Below are 21,523 nucleotides of genomic sequence, written 5' to 3'. Positions count from 1 at the left end.
GATACTCATAAACAAATGAGGTGAGAAGTTTAACAAGGTACCTTGTCGCTAAAGAGGTTATTTTATTTGTTTGGGTGGGCATGAGAATTTCCTCCCCATTGATATTCCTGAAAGAAGACAACATCTGTGGGGCTCTCTGAGCAATGATGGTTAATGAAACCGGAGATTGGCTAAAATCCCTTAGCTTGCGGAGGATAATTGAAAAAGACTAATGAATTTTCATATGATTAATGTATTGATGTGGACACCAGCAGCTTACCATAGTACTGAACACTGGCTGTTTTTGATGCCTTTGTAGTGCACAGTAATTATTTATCCGCATCAAATAATAGTTTTCCTAGCATTGAATTTGAATATAAAACATGCTCATGATGATCTACAAGCTTTATTCTTCAAACCAATCAAGGACACGGGTCATAAAGTGTGGAAGATTTATTGAAAGGGGATCTACCATCATTTTTAAATGGTAGCCACAGAGACAATACTGTACACTCATCTTTCTTTTCTACTCATTCATGCTGCATGCCAAGTATGCAAAGACCCAGAAGCTGTTAGTTCTGGATGAGTCATGAAGAACTACAGCTACACAAAATAATGAATTTTCGCAACATACAGAAAAGTGTTTTGGTAACAAAATTAATTTTCATGATAACTATGCTTTTAATACCGTGAGGAAAGTCTGAAGGAAAATATCTATACTCTATGCAGCGTTATTTACAGGTACACACAGTGAAAGTTTTTGGAAGAAAGAATATTTTAAAGGAAAAAGTATTAAAGTAGAAACATATATACATGTACTCTAATACAGAATACTTGAAACTGGTTTATGCACCAGATATTAATGCATACAAGAGACTAAATGGCAAAAAAATAAAAATAATAATAAAAACATGTCTTGTTCAGTGCTATTCATTTTTTATTTAAACTTTTGTCTGTCTTGTTTCATTTTAGTTTTGTATGTTATTCAAGATAATCATGAAAAATTAATTGATCAAATTGACCAAAAGAAGCTACTGTATATGAATCTAACTAAACAACCTTTAAAAGAAATATCAGAAAAAAGTAGCAATACTAAAAGTATAATTACTGCAACTGCATGTATATAAATTAAAAGTTTTAAACCAAAGATATATAGTAAATCAAGTTAAAGAATAAAAAAATACTTTTTTGTAGAAAAAAGTTTTTAACTTTTTTAAAAGGTCTTATATTCTGGGCCACCAACATTATTGATCCAAATACACACATATTAGTATGAGTGCAAGCATAAATAAATGAATGTAGTTGCTTCCTTCCAGCTGTATACTGTGTGATAACATAAGTGCTAAATGATCGACACATGGTGATCAACACTGTTTGTGTCATTACAGATATTGCTGATTGGTCAAAATACATTGAATACCAGTGTTGGGGGTAACGCATTACAAGTAACGTGCATTACGTAATAATATTACTTTTCTGAAGTAACGAGTAAAGTAACACATTACTTTATAAATGTACACATTAATATTTGAGTGACTTTGTAAAAAAAAATTATGCGAGTTACTTTTCAGTTTAATTAATTCAATAAAAAAAATAATGTACTGAATTAAATTGAACATATTAACGTAGAATTATGCACTCTGTGCGACTGAGCGGAAACAGTTTGAGTCAGAAAAGATGATGGCAGGCCTAAGTTTGACATTTTTGCGATCATAAAAACACTGGCAAGGCCTGAAAGAGATCAAGCCTCAGCCAAGTGAGAAAAAGTAACGCAAAAGTAACTTAAAAGTAACGCAAGCATTACTTTTCATGAAAAGTAACTAAGTAACACAATTAGTTACTTTTTTGGGGAGAAACTTAATATTGTAATGCATTACTTTTAAAAGTAACTTTCCCCAACACTGTTGAATACCAAACAGAATTGCTGTAAAGATAGATGCATAGCAGTTCCAGTTTTCAGACAAGAAAGAAAAAGTGCTCTGCTAAAACAGGGAAAAAATACAATACATACTGCTCACATGATTCAGCACATCTTCAGCACATCTTATTTTAAAAATGCCACGTACAGCAAATCAGAACACATTCGGAGCCTAATTTGATCGCAAGCTCTAGAAAAATAAAGGAAAATTAAGGAATATACAATGCATAATCTACACAAGACTGGGGGTATGTAGATCATTTGATATACAGTAACTTTTCTACACTTAATCACATTCAATTGCATAATTTTGGCAAATGACAAAAAAAGAAAAGAAAAAAAACTGATACATAAGGTGATTAAATCTGTAGCATATTTTTGTAATAATTGAAAGAAAAATGCTTTAAGCCTAATAAATATAGCCTAGAAGTGTATCCTAGAAGTGAATCAAAATATGTTCTTGTACAGGATGATATGGTTGCACAAAACATCTCATTTTCAAATTGACTCTCAAAAGAGCACTGAACTGTGTAACACTGAATTTCAACAAAAATCTTACATACATGTAAACCTCTCCAACATCAGTAAATCAAACCTACATGAAACAAGACATCAATAATTTAAAGAATTATAAGAATACAACACTTGTTATGATCCAGTATTACAGCAAGGCTAACCAGCAGTGTTTTTACCATGGTCTGGGAAGCTTTCCACAGATATACAGAGAGAGAGTATACATACAAAAAAATTAAAAAATGGCCTAAATATTTGCTCTGCGAGTTATGTGAACACATGAAGGGCTAACATACTTAAGGGTTATAGTATAGTAGTATACCAAGTCACCACTACAATCATTTCTTTCAACAATCATTTTCTCTAATATACAGTTTTAAATATTTGGTGCCCAGATGCACCACCACAGTACAGCTTTCACTCTGATACTGTAAAATACTGTACAGTAGATACTCAATTATCAAGAATGATATGTGCTACAAAATTTAAATCACGATAAACGCTGTCAGTGTCCTGCAAAGGTCATTCAAACTATCCAGAAGCAAAAGCTTTCAATGTACTATAAAGACATTTGTAAACAATTTTCTTCTATTTAAGTTAAGCTACCTTTTGTCTATTTCGTTCTGTAAAGCATGCTAAACACTGTAAAGAAATGGTTTTATACATAATGAATTATTTTTGATGAAATACTCCCACAGTGATTAAAGCAGATATACCAAATACTTCCTGTGGGTTTAACTTAGCATTTTTTAATGTACATGACTTTATATGACATTCAAAATGGGCTTTGAAATACTTCTGTGCTGAATGTCAAAGGCAGTTTCTTAGTTTTTTTTTTTTTTTGATTGAACAGTGTTCTACACATATTTTGTTTATAGGAATCAAACTTGAAATAAATATGTAGTAGTGTAACTCCGTACCAGTGTATCTTTTACATACGTATCCTTTGTGAAAGTACCAAAGAGTCCAATACCAAAATCTTACAATCCTATCAACCAGGTACCCATGAAATACCAATATCGTCTACAGTGTTAATACCTTCAACATCAATAGAAGAATACTACCCTGTCAAACCCAGCGTGGTCCTCCGGTAAACCGTACACACTGGTGCGAATACATCCAGTAATTATTTATTGATCTCACAGTAATAAATGCATTTCTTTATGTAACCAAAACATGTTTTTGCAGGATATGTAAATTAAAGGCCTCATATGCACAGTCAACCCCAGTCATACCTTTACAAAATAATGAATGTAAAACACAGTATTACTGATAGTATTAAGTGCTGAATTCACTTCCACTGACTGAATCCAAAGTAAAAGGCTATTTTCGGCACAAACATAATATTGGTCTCATCACACAAATCATCTTTGAATGGCTGCTTATGAATTTTTTCGAAAATGGTTGCCAGTATCAGTTATATTATCTAAAAATAAACAAAATAATATTGACACAAAAACTTAAAGGGTTTTTGGCATCACCACATTTAGCGCCCATCATCCTTCACAAGAAATCCTTGACATAAAATCTAAATGTCCATGAACACCACCAAGATGTCCTTTAACATTAATAATTTAATTCGCAGTAACAATACACTAGGTCTCACACTCCAGACTCTGAAGAGCATCTTTACTTCTTAGAGAACTTCCCAGCTTTTCTCTTAGGCTCATATGGTGTTCTTAAGATGCTTGGTGTCTCCTCCATGACCCTGACCAGCAGGTCATCAATGTAGTCCTCCAGCTCCCGAATATGAGCATCTTTCTTTTTCACCACCTCCTTCTGCTTGATGAGCTCCTGTACAACTTCCTCAAAGGAGAGGCTGCCGTACGCCGCCATATTTGTCTGTAGATGTTCAAGCTCCTGTATGTGAAGAAAAAGCACACAGGACGTGAGATTGTTAAATGATACCTTAAAAGACATTCTGAATCCTTTTCTCATGCATTTATTTTCAACTTGCCAATTGCCTGTATGCAATTATGTCTTATCACTGCCCCACAGCATTCTGGGAATTTTTTACTTCAAGTGCATAAAATAATTTACTTATTTTTATCATTTTAGGCATCACTAGGGTGCTATTTTCTTGGAAAACATCCAAGGGGCCCTTATTTTAGTCACTAATAAATGTGTTTAAGTTACGTACTGTACGCTTTGCAGAGAAACAGCTCCACTGAATAATTTTCACAGGATTTATATGTACAGTATGCTTGTTTTAACCCTTCTTTTAATGTCAGTAATACAAGTTTAGTGCAAATAAGAACTTCACACCGGTAGTCTGTTACTAGCAGAAGTATAAATCATGACTTCTGTGTGAAAATACATGCATGGTAAGTTAATAAACATGATTAGTTGTTTAAGAATGGAGAAGTAAACGATCAAGTGGCACAGTAGCCTATAACACCAGGATATCAAATTACATTAACAAAAAGGATTTTGTTTTACAGAAGAAAATATTTTGTTTATGTTTAATATGAGAGTGAAATCAACAAGTTATTTAATATATGACAAACTCGATAAATAAGCCAATTAAAAGTGTTGGTCTATGTTAAAGCGTCTGTGATTATGTGTTGACATTAGAAGTGTCAGCATCTGACTTCATGATGATACATTTCCACATGTGCTATCAAACGTCTGACAAATTCACACTTTTGGGCGTCAAGGTGAAAATAAGCTCTAAATGTGGTCAGTTGGTAAAAATCTTAGACAGTTTATCTAATGCAAAAAAAAAGAAAAAAACACTTTAAATCCAATTTCACGGCATGTGCTAAGAAACCGTATGAATGGTGCATAGGACACAATAGGATAAAACATTTTTTAATGCAGAGGGTAATATGGTAAATGTAAATCCTGTATACTGAACAGGTATACATTTTCTGTAGCATTTACATTCACATATCATTTGTGACCCTGGACCACAAAACCAGTCATAAGTCACACGGGTATACAAACCAACAATTCTATGAGTCAAAATTATAATACATTTTAATGCCAAAATCTTTAGGACATGAAGTAAAGAAATTTTGTAAAATTTATACTGTAATTATTATAATAAGATTAATTAAATAAATAGTAAAATAATTAAATAATAAAAAAATATGCTATAATTAGCAATATATGTTGCTGAGGATTTGGAAAACTTTAAAAGGCGATTTTCTCATTATTTGGATTCCAGATTATTTTTTTAATAGTTGCATCTCAGCCAAATATTGTCTTATTGTTCAGATGTGAAAAATCTCAATTTCAAGAAATTGATCCTTATGACTGGTTTTGTGGTCCATTTATTTCCATTGAAGATATTTAAGATTTTTTTATTTAAGACACTTTTCTATTTCTGAAGACCTCGGACACATTTTGAAAAATATAATAAAAAGCATATAAATATATCTGTGTTAATAATATTGATGTGTAAATATAAAAAAGCTTCCTATAGTAAGGTTAAAAGCACATTTGTACATTTGTTAAGTAAATTTGGCAGGAACATGCCTTTAAGTGGTATAGTCTGAACTGCTTCTGGTCTTTAACTTAAGTTACATTACTGTACAGCTTTTTATCCATGTGACACTTTGACTATGACAATCCTCTTTAGATTACAGTCATAACTTTAATAAAAAACCTTTTCCCAGGGAAACAGTAAAGCGAATAAGCTTATACGAGTTTAATAGATTTTTAAAAAGAAGACAACATTTTTGACGCTTCCTAGTTGTCAAACGTTAGCGCATAGTTAATGTGATGAACTACACCTGTGGTTTGTCCTTTGATAGGACCGAGTAAACACAAGGGAAAACGACTTCAAACATCCACTAAAATGACCTTGGGACCAGTTGGTAACTGCAAAATAGCTGAGAGAAGCTAAGATATTTCTGAAAAATGCTCTAGCATCAGTTTTTTGCAAATGCCCCTTGATATTTTGTAGTGGATCTAATGGCCAAATACTTGTTGAAGAACCTTCATGTTGTTTCTCTATTACCATACTGCTCATTAAATGAAGGGTTGGTCATATTAAAACGTGAAAGGTTATATAATGCAAAAACGAAAATATGATTGAACACAGATAGATGCTTCTCAGGCAAATACAGGCGAAGATTCAGAGACTTAAATGCTGCACGAATTGTTAAACCACCAGGGCCACAAGCTGAAGCTGTGGGGGCAGGAAAGCAGCCCAGGAAATGACCATGAACTGGCAAGCTGCTGATGAGCAGATTTAGGCAATCACGAGTGTGGGAGAGATAAGACTTCCACTTGGCATTCTTCAGTTGTCTCATTATGGGCACTAATGAGGGCCTTCGCGTTGAAAATCTAAAACTCCAAGTCCTTTGAAATGCCTCGGCCGGCTCCCACCCTCCCCTTCTCGTCCTTTAATTAAGGCTTTAGAGCGCCAGAGACACTATTTCACGGACGCGGTGCTAACATAACCTCAAAAAGGGTGAGGAAAGCCATTTTCAGCAATCCTACTCCAGTTTCAACATCACTTCAGCGGCAAGCAAACGTCGTGCTATTCGAGATGACGGTCACATTTGGTGTAATTATGACAAAGCGAGACAAGGCCCTTTTTCTACGTTTAACACTGACCGTGGGTTGACCTTTAGCGTAAAATTAGACCAGTGACAAATCGCGTATTATTAATGATTAGATTTCCAATTATTGAGTGAGAGAACATAGCGTCCAAGATCGCTTTCTAGCGAAATGGAGGCGCGCTAATAAGTTAACACTACTTCAAATTACAAGCAGATCACATAGGATGACCACCCGTTCCAACTGTTAATTAGATAAATGGCTTTCCGAGCGGAGAGCAACAAGTGAAACTCAGTCAGGGATCAGCATCATCGACTTTCATCTGCAATACTTCTGCAATAATTGACCAATTAAAAGTTTAGGCAAGTTTGGAAAACTTGTGAGAAATGTGTTCAAATTGTGTTTCGACAGATTGGACAGTAACATTGATGTGAAAATACACCTTTATGTAGCAATGAATTGGAAAATTAATATAAATCAGTATTATTCGCACAGTACACCTACCTGAAATAGTGTAAAGCATGGAGAAATTTGGCTAGGGAGTGTTGAGAATACAAACAATAGAACCCGAGTTAAATTTGTTTTAGTTACAATTGCAGTATTTCTTCTGAATTAACTTACATGTTCTCTTGTGTTTTTTACACCAAGCTTTTTGCCAGGAGAGGTTTTGGATTTCTGAGTGAGGTCCTCATTACTGCTGGGATTTCTCATGTTGTCACTGCAAACGGGGAATAAAAAGAAACTGTCAAAGATCTCACTTTCAGAAGCATGAGAAATTACATTAAACGTCCTTTCATCCTACGGGCGAGTGCTACATTTAGCTTTTTGACCAATCAACATCACTGAGATCTTAGTAAGCAACAACCCCTTAGAGGGGCAGCAGCCATCACATCATCACCTCAAAAGTGCAACAGCCACTTGCCTGCGAAAGTTCAAAGCAACTTGGCAATCTAACCTTTAGTGATGTGACAAGCCGAGGGTCATATTCTGTTGTCAGGAAATGGTTTGACACCCCCATCACACGCATGCTGTAACTGCAAGTCTACTTTTCATTTCCTAACAATGGGTGAGGTCAGTGACCACAACAAGGGCATGCAGCATGCCAGCATCAGATGTGAAGTGTGTACTTTAGTCAATGCAATGATTTTGAAAACCACAACTGTCAAATACCATTGCAAGTTGCAGTATAATAAGGTGGCTTAGTGCTCTGTAGACCTGCGATTATGAGAAGGCCAACAAACGGTCTAATCCGTTAAAATTAAGAAATTGTGTGGGTGAACACCTATAATAAATCTTTTACTAGTATTAAATCTGGTCATAGTTGTAAGCGTGGCTCTATACTTATTGTTAGCTCATTGACAAAATACATTTTATTTGACCACTTCACAACAGTAAGCAGATTTGTCCGTTTGCCTGACTTGTAACCACTTGCAGACATGTGATCTAAGATGAGAGGGTGAGATGTGAGGGTGTGAGCGACCTTGTAGGCCACAAGCAGATAAATTGTTAATTGAATGGTCTATCTCTCATTCAGATCTCATTACTGTGGCTTGGTCAGGCCCCTGTAGTCTGGATTGAGCCTAATGACATTGATAAGGTCTTTCTAATGACAGACTTTCTCTGATAAATATTAATTGCTGGAATGTCCCAACCTAGTCTACTGAAAGTATACAGACGCTTGAACCTTTAATTTGAGGGAGAATGCGGAGAGAACAGTAAAACCATATTTTACCTATATTAACATTTACATTTGTGTTTGACGGACACTTTTATCCAAAGCGACTTACAGTGCATCCATAAAAGATTCCTATTAACTTTTGCACTGATAATGCAATTTCCTACAAATTGAGCTACAGGAACACTTTTTTAAAGGGATAGTTCACCTAAAAATAAAGCTTTATGTCATTATGATATTTTTAAAACATTGATGGGTGATTCTTGCAAAATTAGACTTATGAGGTGTCATGAAACATTTGGATAAAAAGTAAATGCAAAGTAAGAGTATCAAAATAAGAATCATACAGTTATAAACATCTCTTACAATCTCTTCATGTATAATTTTGTACATGATTTCAAATGACATTATACAAACCAATTTTTTTTTTTTTTTACACATTTAAGGGGACATTTTTCATTACCGCAATGTGTCCATGACTGGATTTGGGTTCTTTGACAAATATTTATAATTTAAAAAATCTAGAAAATAAAAAGCTTTCATGCATGTTATACTATTAACATGTACAGTAAAGAAACATGTGGTATTTGGTGATCATTGGTAAATATAGAGACAATAATAAGGAATACAAAATGTGTAAAAGACCAATTTTCTCATCCTCCGCAACAATTTTCAATCATTCTTTAAGCCCTCAAGGAACTAACATTTAAAAAAAAAATAGTTGGAAGGGACATAATTGACTGTGACACTCAAGATGGCTACCAGATAAGCAGTTTTAATTTTTCCCTCCAGATAAAAGTTTTGTTTTGTAATTTTGTTTATCATAGTACCTAGACAACTTTTTAGTTCTCATTACCAAAACATGAGTTTGTAAATGCATATATTTAATGTAATATCATGTTTCGGTCATGATAATTTTTGATAATGATAATATAAAAAATTTAAATAATTCTTTAGGAAATATGTTTAAATCCTCTAAAAAATGGTTATAGTAAGTTCAGACCTTAATCTTATACAGGTATGTGTAAAAAAAAAATGCAAAATGTTAAACAATTAAACACTTTCTAAGTCTGGATTTTGTGGGGGTCACCCTGATATCATGTCACATTTAAATTATAACATGTTGTTGAAAAGTAACGGTTTTAATTTTGTATTACACAATGTAATAAAAGTTAATAATGAGAGTAAATAATGAGGAGAAGAGGAGAGCAGTACCTGGATTTGTAGTGTGAGATGAATGGGTTGGTTTCACTTGAAGTAAAGGGGTTTGGAGATCGCAGGTCTCCAGAGCTGCCAGTTTTTGTCCCATTCTTTTTTCCTTCTTTCTTCCCAGTCACTCTGCCCAGAAGACCGAGTTTCTCCTTCTTTTCCTTCTTCTCCGTTCCCCATGTCATTGCCTGATCTCCCTCGAAGGGATTGCGGTTACGTGGGAGAGTAGCAAACTTTTGGGGCATGTTGTCTCCGATGTCGGAAAAAGGATCACATGGAACGTCGCTGGCTGGCAAGCCAACTCCATCACTCTGAGAGTGTCTGTGAGATGCAGTGACTCCTATGGATGAGAAGGACAAAACATTTACTCGAAATCTTCCCCTACACATTTACTACACAAACAGTAAAAGATGAAAATCAGTACAGTTATGCTAATTGCAAAAGTAGACAATTTGAACATCTCACCTTTGTCCCCAATAGAGTCCAGTTTGGGCCTGAATAGATCAGACATGGAGTGAGCAGCTGAAAGTTTCTGCGTCCCAGTGAGCAGCGAGCGTTTTGGCTTGGGTGCAGGAGGAGCCTGAGGGTGCTGATGCTGGTCTGGTAGAGAATCTGTTTCGCTCAGTCCTGAGCGTGGAAGGATGGCAGATGATGTGTCTGAAAAGGCTCCGTCATGCTTGCGACCCTTCATCTTCTCCTTGAGCTTGGAGAAAGGCGATCTGGGTTTGTCTCGCATTGACAGATCGAACATGCTGGCGGTCATGTTGTTTCGCATGAACTGGATGCTAACCTGAATCTTTCCTCTGTCTTTCCTCTTCTTACCTGGTCGTGAGTCTAGGGTGTACCAGCTGAGATGAGAGAAACAGAAAAATATCAATAAAACTCAAAAACACATATTAAAAATAATGCCATCCCTGATGTTTTCTTACTATATGGGGATTAACATGGTGAAGCTCCAGAAAGCACATCCATCCATCAATAAAAATCCAATTGACTCTAGTGCGTTAATAAATGTCTTCTGAAGTAAAACAACTTGTTTGTGAAAAAAAACTTTCTTTTTTGCCTTTTTACGATTGCGTATCCATGCATATCAGCACGCTAAGTTCAAATATCACGTTTCGTCACGCATGGTTTCACTCCAGAAAGTTACGTTAATGATGGATGTATGAGCTTCACCATGTTGACCCCTATATAAGGTAACACGACAACATGTTCAACTTTAAAGCTTTAAACTTTGAAAGTTGTTCAACCCATTCCATTAAGAAATATGCAGCTTTAAACAAGCATAGCAGGCCACGGTTGGCCTATTAGTTGTTATGAAGTACATGCACCAGTAATTTGCAGATGTCCCATGTTCAGTGTACCTTCACAGCCTGATATCAAACAGAGAAAACCACACACTTTTTCACATCTCCTTTGCTATAAAAAATCCCCTGATGGGAAGACTCTCTTTCAGGCTTTGCTCTGTATGTATAATTCATACAAAAACGACATGGGGGCAATGTGTTTGTCTGGCCATAAACCCAATTTCACTTCACACAAATCCAGCGCTAGTCCATTTAGTCCATTTGAAAGCCGTACCCCGTCCTGAGAACGCATATTATAGTAGGGATAAACATAATTCCCTGGTAACTGCAAAGGTTTGGGCCACATAAAGAATGTGAAGTAATACCCTCCCATCTAGGCCATTCCCCAGCTCCTGTTTATTTAACCTCTTGCTCTTTTTTTCTGCTGGAAATAATGTGATTGATGCTGTAACGCTGTGAAAAGGGGGTGGCATTTGCACAAATCTGGCCTTTGTTCATTGATGCTCACACCAGTATTTGGAGATTATGAAATGGACAATATTTCAGTAGAGCCGCGTTAATCACAATGCTGAATATTGCTTAAGACCCTTAAATAGGATCATATAAATAATTGTAAATATATAATAATAATAATAATAATAATATGTTTATTTTCTATAGCGCCTTTCCAATGCTCAAGGACGCTTTACAAAGTACAGTTAGAAAACAACAGACATTCAACACTTAAATCGAACATAGAAATGGGTAGTAGTCATTTGCTACAGACCCAAACTTCAGCAAATTGCAGTTGCACATTGCAGAGTATACAAGACAAAAAGCAGAAAAATTAGAAAACATACATTATGACTGGTAATACTGAGCAAAAAGATGGGTTTTAAGATTTGACTTGAATTCTTGAAGTGATGTTATTGTTCTAAGGGCCAGGGGCAGCGAGTTCCATAGCTTGGGAGCAATAACAGAGAAAGACCTGCCACCCATAGATGATAGTCGGAATCTGGGTATACACAGAAGCTTGCAATCTGAAGATCGAAGAGAACGGGGAGGAGTATAGGGAGAGAGCAATTCAGAAAGGTAGGGTGGAGCAAGACCATTGAGGGCTTTAAAGGTAAGGAGGAGTATTTTGAATGTAATACGTGAGAGCACAGGTAGCCAGTGAAGATGGTAAAGGACAGGGGTGATATGAGAAGAGCGTTTAGTGGAAGTAAGCATTCTTGCAGCGGAGTTTTGAATATACTGCAAGCGGGAGATAGACTGTGCTGTTAAACCATAAAATAGTGAGTTACAATAATCAATGCGAGATGTGACAAAGGCATGAACCAGTGTCTCAGCATCTTTTGAGCTGATGTATGAGCGGAGCTTAGAGATTCGGCGAAGTTGAAAAAATGCAGCTTTAGTGAGGCTACTAATGTAGGGATCTAAGGACAGGGAGGAGTCTAGAGTGATACCTAGATTTTTGACAGTGACAGATGGTGTGATAGATGTACCACCGAGATTGAAGCTCGGAGAAACTGTTATGTTTTTTGTTAGGGTTGGGGGGCCGGTTATTAAGATTTCAGTTTTTGTCAGGTTTAGACTTAAAAAATTTGAAGTTAGCCAGGTCTTTAGCTCACTGACACATGCTGAGAGTGATGTGATCTGGTTAATGCAGGCCGATTGGCAGGCGGTGTAGATCTGAATATCATCAGCATAGCAGTGGTACTGAAAACCGTGGCGGCGGATAATTTGGCCAATAGGCATGATATAAATGATGAATAGTAATGGTCCAAGAACTGAACCTTGAGGAACACCTTGTTTGAGTATGGCAGTTGGGGATTTGTATTTATGCATAGAGATAAAATATTGCCTGTTTGTCAAATAGGAGGAAAACCAGGACAGTGCTGCTCCAGAGATACCAAGTTCTGAGAGGCGCCCCAGTAATAGTCTGTGGCAGACAGTGTCGAATGCTGAGCTGAGATCGAGTAATAGTAGTAATGTAATGTTGCCTGAATCACCAGATAGGAGGAGATCATTAGTAACTCTTACTAGAGCTGTCTCTGTACTGTGATTGGGTCGAAAACCTGATTGAAAAACATCAAAGTGGTTATTGGTAGCCAGAAAAGATTGAAGTTGGGTGGCCACAACCTTTTCAATTATTTTTGAAACAAACGGTAGGTTAGAAATTGGGCGGTAATTAGCAAAGTCGGTTTTGTCAAGGTTTGGTTTTTTGAGGACAGGTGTAATAGCAGCAGTCTTTAAAGAAATCGGAAGATTAGCAGAAATAAGAGATGTGTTAACAAGATGTGAAATAGGTGCAGAAATGACATTTATACAGTGTTTCAGAAGAAATGTAGGTGCAGGGTCTAACTGGCAAGACGAGGAATTTGATTTTTTGATTATAAGACTTATTTGAGTGGGGTTTGTCAGTGTAAAGTTGTTCAACAGATGAATAGGCTGAGCTTGCTCCAAGGAGGACATGGTCGGCTCTATATCAAAAGCCCCGCATAGGGCATCTAACTTGTCTTGAAAATGGGTCAGGAAGGAGAAACACAAGTCATCAGATTCCTGTAGACTGGTATTATGGATGGGTGAGTTAGTTAACCTGTTAACCATGTTAAACAGGGATTTGGGCCTGTTGTTAGCTTTATTAATGATATTGGAGATGTAGGATGAGTGGGCATCAGCTAAAGCTGCCTTGTAATGGTTTATATGTTCGGAAAATACTTGAAAGTGTATGGTTAGGCCCGTTTTCCTATAGAGGCGTTCAAGTTGTCTGCCTCTTGCCTTCATAGCTCGAAGCGCAGGATTAAACCAGGGACAGGAGCGGGACACAGGGACAGACCTAGTCTTAACTGGAGCAAGCTCGTCTAAAACATTAGCAAGAGCAGATTGATACAAGTCAGATACCATGGCTGGACAGGTGTAATTGAAAACATCAGATATAGCAGATGAAGCAACAGAGTCAGTGAAAGTGACAACATTGATAGAATTGATTTTACGATAAGAGATTTTTACATTATTAATACACTTCATAGGACTGATTAATGTGAAATCGAAAGTGACAAGCCTATGATCAGAGATGGGAGTTACAAGACCACTAATAGAGAGTTTGTTTAAACCTGATGTACAAACCAAATCAAGTATATGACCATGTTTATGGGTTGGAAAGGTGACATTCTGGTTAAGATCAAAGCAGTCCAAGAAAGACTTCAGCTGAGAACTATAGGTGCAGGTAACATCAACATGTATATTAAAATCACCAAGTAAGATGACTTTAGAGGATGGAGTACAAGTTAAGGTTAGTAGTTCGCTGAGTTCAGAAAAAAAGTCATTATGCTGCTTAGGTGGCCTATAGATTAGGATGATTATGAGGGGACATTTTGAGCCCACCTTTAAAACCATGTATTCAAAAGACTTTGTGCTATGGAAGACTAACTGGGAGAGTGATATAGAGTTTTTATAAACAGCCGCAAGGCCACCTCCTCGGCCAGATAAACGCGGTTGAGACAAGTACTGATATCCAAGTGGCGTGAGCAAATTTAGATGTAGAAAGTCGTTCGGTGTTTGCCAAGTCTCGGTAAGAAATAACTTATCCAGATTACAATCAGTAATTAGTTCATTCAAATAGGTGCCCTTGTCCGTGATGGAGCGACAATTAAGTAATGCACATTTGTTTTGCACCTCGATATGACCGGCTGAGCTAGGGTCGGACTTATTTATGTACGTAAGAGATCGCGGTAGATGAGAGTCAGTTTGTAGGCATTGTGATTTAATCCCAGCTCTATTTTTTGACCAAATACATGGAATCGATGTTGGCGTTGACTGGTAGACATCAAAAAGCCTGCGAACTGATCGGTGCACATAACGGGGTCGACGGAGGATCTCAAGCGACCGACAACACTCGTAAGTCGCAGGGTCAAGCCGTGGGTGTGTGTTAAGTGCTTTAAGATCATACGCCAGGTAACTAGCTGCCATGTTGGGGAGTAATCCAAAGGTAACCGGACCCGGAGAAAAGGCCAGTAGTGGCACTTTTAGCGTATTGACATTAGTCACGAGAAAACCAGCTATCAGCAGGACCACGTTAGCCAGAACCGCTGCCATCACAACATCTATAAAAGCTTACGGAGAGGAAAGCTACCCAACCAGACAGTAAGCTAGGAAACGACTGATAGAAGAGTGTTAACTCACCTTGCAGTCAGTTAAGTTAGATGGAGGACAGAGGGGAGAGGGCTCGCAGCGGCCAACAGCTGAGAGATCCACAGCAGCGACTGAATGGAGACCGGGACGAGTAATAAATCAAATCCAGTATAGCGTAAAAATTAAATCCAGTTTAGCGTAGTCCAAGATGCAAAACAGACAGAGAATAAGTCCAGAAATCCGAAAAGAACTTTGCAGGCCAAATAAGAATAGTGGAACAGTAAACAAACAAACAAACAAACAAACAAACAAGTCCAGCGTGGAGCGGCAGCCAAACGCGCACAGCGTTCCCACAACCGGAAGTCATTTCATAACTGTGGTGAACACTTAAAAGGGGTAGCTTACCCAATTATGACAATTCTGGCATCATTTATTTACTTGAAAGAATTTTAAGATTTTGAAGTATGTCTTTTTTCTCCATACAATAAAAGTCCATGAGGATAAAAAAAAGGATTTTTTAATAAGTCGCAAGGGTTAGGAATAGCACAAGGGTAAGTAACGGATGACAGAATTTTCAACCCAATTTTTGTTTTTAAAGTTGCAATAAAATTAAAATGTTTTGGAATAGGAGCTGCAGCCTTCGGATTGAGAAATGCCCGTTCTCTCTTGGTCACTCAAGGTTGCGAAAAAGTATCAGTCTGCGTTACACAATCAGAAAGCGTTGTCAGCATGGCTGGAACATTATAAGCCCAAAAAGGTTCCTCACTTCTTGTTTCACAGATGGAAGTGCTACAATAAACACTCACATAGGTGCCTATCCCATGGGTGCTCCTGATCTCGGCTCGAGCACCCACCGAAATTGCCTAGCACATATGCACAGTTGCTTGACATTTACTTCACGTCGCATCTAAAACCATGCGAAAAACGTGACCACGCCAATTTCCTACTCTTCAAAACGCTTGGGCGGGTCTTGCGTTGCTAAGTAACCTAAGCATTGCTTGACACTGTGAAGAGCACTCACCGACGGAGAAAGAATTTGGCACCTTTGAACATGAATGTTTGTTAAGAACTGTATATCTGACCCTCGTTTAAATGTTTATATTTCAAAATATATGTATGAATTATATATTAGACCTATGCATCAATGTGCGCGTGCACATACGCGCATCCATGCACCCCCCCCCCCCCCCCCCCCCTACACACACAGTCTATAACTACCACAGTGTATTTGTGCATTACTATCACGATATAAAAAACTGCCACCGTCACAGCCCTAATGGCAGGTGGGCGGGGTCTGAGAAAAGATCGCGATTAGCAAATAGCAACATGACCCGACTTCAAACGATTCAATCAGTTCTCGATGGACAAATTCAAGTCCAGCCCAACCTTTTCTTTTTCATTTCAGAAGCTGTTTCACTACAGCACCACGGGGAAAATAAGACAATCCTTACTTCTGTTTCATGGCGACTTTAAGGAATGTTTATTTTTATTGTCAGAACATTGGTGATGCCTCATGACTTTTCCATGGGTAAAAAACTGGGGCACTGTGAGAATACAGGTACATGCCATTGTGTTGTTTCTTTACACAGCTGTATGTGTCCATTTGCAATGACATCCATTAAATCTATTTAAATAAAACCTGATGGGAATTAATATTTTCAGGAAAATAAAATATCGTCCGGGCCCTCACATCTGCATTTCTTGGCCTCAGCCCTGACACTGCAAATCAGCCTTCCAGCATGAATGTTTCACACTTTTGACCTACACACCGTTCTTACGAGCAAACGCTACTGTAAACACCCCTTCAGTATCACAGCACGGTTCCCTCTAGGGCCGTCACGGGCTGCCATCTTGCTGAGTGCTCTTCTTCCATCATGGCACAGCTAGTGATTATGTTTCTTTCCAAGGCCATCCACACACTTGGGAGCATGTAGATCCAGGGGAAGGGGGTTTACCTGGTTTTAGGCCCAAAGAGGAAGCTCTGATCTAGGCATGTGGATAGCCAGCCAGCCAGCCAGCCTGTGTTCTTCAAATGGGAATCGGGGCCAAGGTAAATCTTTCTCTGCTTGGAACCACAATACTCCCACTCTGTGAGGGCCGCTGGGAACCTCAGCACAATCAACAAACACAGGTGTGCGATAATTAGGGCCTGTCGACTCGAAACGGACTCTTGTACCCTCGCGGCAGTTAGAGGAAACCCTTGTATGCAGAGAAATAGTCAATAAGGGTTGCTAAACCTGGGAGTTGTTCGAGGAGAAGGGCCATTGATGCAAGCTTGGTAGAAAGACTGGTGTCATCATTGAGTCATAGGATTACTGGATAAATAATGCAATGCAATAATCACATTTACATGTATGCATTTTGCAATGAGAATTAACGCAATGCTCAGTTGAGCTACAGAAGATGTTATGACATGAAATGCAATTATTTGCAGATTTGTAAAGCAAGCACTGTAAACGCCTTATATAAATGGAAGTATTCTAAAAACAAAGGCTTTGTAATTGATTGATACTTCATTTACCAATAGGAACGGATAATATTCTGCCGTTTCTACTCTAACCAGCACTACTGGTCTTTCTTCTATTACACAAGTGTGTGCCAGTACACATGGCTAAAGAATTATGATGGGACCCATAAAATAAAATAAAAATCTAGTGAAAGTAGGAACCTGACTGTGCCTCATTTGACAATGAAAGGAAGTTTGTGTGTGTGGGGGGGTATATAAAATGATGTGGTTACTTTTATAGGAAATACATTTATGAGTCAATAGGGTCTGACAAACAAGTCGAAAAGACTATAAGCATACAGGATCATCCTCACTAGACCTGTTCACCAGCCTTGACTTTGTGACTCAAACTTAATGTAAGAAAAGAAGTTAAAAGGTTTCTTTATCTGAGTTTCATTCCAGAGCAAAAGTGACCGGCAATGAGATTACAGTGATGACAGCGATCTTTACATTTATTGTTTTAGAGCAAAACAAAACTTCACCTTTGTAAAATTCACTAACACTTTCATGGCTGATTCCTTCTGTAAAAGCTTACAGATGACTAATACTGTAAGCCAGACAGGTTTACACCCGAGATCCAAAAACTACAACACAAGGTAGCAAAAATAGCCCAGCTCATTTCAAAACTTCATGCATATTCTTGCTTAAAATATTACTGCGTCTAGTGTGGCTTTATTTGTCCATATGCTGACAAGCATTAAACACTAGGCCCTATTTAGGCACACAGGTCACTGTGAGACTTTGTGGTCTGCTCTTGCGACAAAACAATAACCACATCAGCTCAACATGACAAGGTAATAGCCTGAAAAGAAAACCTATGAGGACTAAAATGACAAAAATAATATTTTGTATCGAGAAAAGGACAAAATGTATGTATGGTAATAAGTGTTATTAACACTTTCACGCTGTTATCGCATTGTTACTACTATCAGATGACAAAAGTAAGTATGGTGATAAGTGTGATAAACACGTTCATGCTTTTATCGCATTGTTACTACTATCACATTAACCACACTCATCTTATTCCATTCTTAGTCACTAACTTCACTGTAATTCCTAAGAGAGAGACCTATTTTCAAATTTCCTCTTTTAAGTTGCACTTCTGCATTTTTGAAAGAACATTAAAATTGTTTTATTCTACAAAACATGCTACTTGCTCATGAACAAAAACAGACATTAGCAGCCAGCCTCATAAAGACTGTGCAAAAGTCTTAGGCCACCACCAGAAGCTTTGTTGTTTTAGCAAAGTTTTAATGTCCATCCATATTAATTTTTCAGAATTTATTAAGATACAAACATAAAATACAAGAAATATGTACACAAAATTAAAAACAAAACAATTTTCAGAACTAAATGTTTTCTTTAGGCATCAGTCAGTATTTAGTGTGACCTCTCTTGGCACGAAACACATCTTGAGCTTTTTTAGGAGACTGATGTCATTCGATTAGAATTAGAAATTAGGATTTAATTTCATTTAGGTTTAAGAGATCCTGCAGCTGCCTGCTATTGCTCAAGTGGAAGGGGAGTTTACCCTTAATACTTGACACATCAGTTTACATCTTTATACAGTTTTTACATACACATTTTGTGTATTTTCTGGTTGTATTCTAATAAAGAGACTAAGAAATAATTATATATGATCACTATACAATTGCAAAAACAACAAATCTAATGGTAGCATGGTGCCCCAAGACTTTTGCACAGTGCTGTACCTTAAAACACAAAATGCAATACATAGACGGTTTCATTGGACGCACGTGCGTTGTCGCGGTTACACGTTGGGTCTGAACTTTACTTCCAGTTTCTGTTTGTTTAATGGTCTGACTAGTGGCTAAAATAAACTCTGGCACAAATACCTCGTCAAAAATAACAAATGTTTTGGTTTCCTAAAGACGAGGGGAGACAGTGATCATGAATCACCACTATGTGAAGGGAGGTTTGGCAGCTGGTTTGTAGTTAACATTGTATACATTATAGTACACATTTTACACTGCAAACGTTAGCTTAGTGTCGTTTTTTTATACGCTTTAGCTATGAAATATGAACTAAGGTAACCTACAGTACTTCATTCTTACCGGAGTTTACCGGAAGTTACAAATGTTCCACGAAAGCCGTTATGTTTATGTTGTTCCTGCTAAAACCGTCTATAAAATATATAAGATATGCAGGATTATGCATATTGCATAATATACACTAAAAAGTTAAAAATACAGCACACTCACTCAGTTTTCCGTCGCTCCTTATTGTCAAATATCTCATTCAAGCTGATGATCTTTTGTCCCAAAAACTTGTCCAGCCCAACCAGAGACCTGTGCATCACAGTGAGGCAGAGCTCATAAACCTCTGGATTGCTCTCCATGAGTAAACCTGGCAGTTCAAAGGATGCCTCTTCCTTCCACACCGGGCTGAGGGTTTTCTCCATCACTGATGTGGAGTATTTCTCTTTACCCAGCTGGATGATAGTGTAGGCATCATTGGTGCCATTCTTGCCCTTTGGTTGCAGGTCTGTTGCTTGAAGTACGGTAGCTTGGACATGAGTTGGAAACCACTTCTGTGACTGTTCAGCCAATGACATGATGACTTTAGGTGTCAAAATATGAATTTGGGTGAATATTTATGAGTATGAAACTCATAAGTAATTAAGAATGATAAACTTTAGTGCTTTAATCATTAAATTTGCCTTAGCATATTGTTTAGTTTGAAATCACTAGAAATAAGTAACCGATTGGTGAATTAAAAAAATTATAATAAATAAACAAAGCTAGTGTCTACAGTGTGGGAATTAAATATCTGTCATTGGTAATGCAGGGAGTCGCATCTATTAATAGAGGTAAATAATGACGGGCGTCACCACCGCAGAAACACGTTCACCCTTCATAGGTAATCTAAAACTAAAACAAAAACACAATGAGTTTCACAAACTAAATCAACATTTCATTCATACAATTACATTTCAAACTCATACTGCTGTGTAACATGACTGATGCACCAATACGTATTTATATTACAGTTTTCGCTTTAGTAAAATCGTAACGTTATGACTTTTGTGGCTGAACATTTTTCATTTCGACTAGTTTATTACTGTCATTCAATCAGACATAGCAAATCATTAAAGCAGCAGTTACTCGTCCCTGACAAATATAATAAAGGCAGCACAAAGCTCTGCTATTTACCTGTCAGTCATGTTTTCCCAGCGCAGGTAACACGCGACACTAGCTGTGGTATCATCGGTTTAGTAAACCGGTAAAAAATCTCAACATTTGTGATGGATGGACGTGAGTAAATTGCTTTAATCGACACTAATTCATCTTAAAGAAATGTGTGGTTTTCCACATCCACATCAGCCTTGTACTCGACTTCCTACTTCCTCATTTCCGGCGGTCACGGGTCGAAGTGCAAACTCCTCCTCTGTTGCCATAGAAACATAAGAGGATCAGCCTGCTTCTGCCGCCTTTCCCGGGAAATCCACTCTGACTGTGATGCTCATTACACTTTGTGCAGTGAGTTACTCGTCAACTTTTATCATTTTGTTGATGATTTTGGTTGGGAAAATAAAATCAATAGTTAAACATCATTTATGGATCTTACTTGACTTAAATAGTTAAGTTTTTTTTATATATCACTAAAATATTTTTAAAATTAAAAAGTATATGAACATTTAGATAATGGACAGTAAACTAAAATGAACAAAGTGTATTGGTTAACATTAGATTAATAAATAAAATAAAGAACAAAGATTAATAAATGCTGTAAAGATTGTATTTATTATTAGTTCATTTAGTACTGTAAGTAAT

The 21,523-nt window shown here is 37.2% G+C and overlaps 1 protein-coding gene across 2 annotated transcripts; it reads right to left on the bottom strand.

Annotated features, from left to right (window-relative positions):
- Positions 1–419: 419 nt before the first annotated feature.
- Positions 420–21,098, bottom strand: rab11fip2 (RAB11 family interacting protein 2 (class I)). 2 transcript variants are annotated; one of them, XM_065296960.1, is made up of 6 exons: positions 20,903–21,098; positions 19,952–20,620; positions 10,269–10,651; positions 9,810–10,143; positions 7,541–7,637; positions 420–4,270 (listed from the first exon to the last, which is right to left on the bottom strand). In XM_065296960.1, the coding sequence occupies exons 2-6, from the start codon at positions 20,302–20,304 to the stop codon at positions 4,040–4,042; spliced, it is 1,398 nt and encodes a 465-aa protein (XP_065153032.1). In that variant the 5' UTR covers positions 20,305–20,620; positions 20,903–21,098; the 3' UTR covers positions 420–4,039. The 2 variants fall into 2 exon arrangements, with proteins under 2 accessions (XP_065153032.1, XP_065153033.1); XM_065296961.1 differs by having other exon boundaries at positions 19,952–20,614.
- Between the last annotated feature and the right edge of the window lie 425 nt (positions 21,099–21,523).

This window comes from Paramisgurnus dabryanus, chromosome 20 (assembly GCF_030506205.2).
Source record: "Paramisgurnus dabryanus chromosome 20, PD_genome_1.1, whole genome shotgun sequence".
Lineage (NCBI taxonomy): Eukaryota > Metazoa > Chordata > Actinopteri > Cypriniformes > Cobitidae > Paramisgurnus > Paramisgurnus dabryanus.
Note: the sequence above shows the minus strand (reverse complement) of the source record. Positions and strands in the feature narration are given on the sequence as shown.

Excerpts from the sequence above, each read along its gene's own strand:
- rab11fip2 (XM_065296960.1), bottom strand. The coding sequence starts at position 20,304 with ATGTCATTGGCTGAACAGTCACAGAAGTGGTTTCCAACTCATGTCCAA. Across the intron at positions 7,638-9,809 it reads ATCTCACACTACAAATCCAG|TGACAACATGAGAAATCCCA; the intron begins GTACTGCTCTCC and ends CCCCGTTTGCAG. Across the intron at positions 4,271-7,540 it reads TAAAAAACACAAGAGAACAT|GAGCTTGAACATCTACAGAC; the intron begins GTAAGTTAATTC and ends CTTCACATACAG.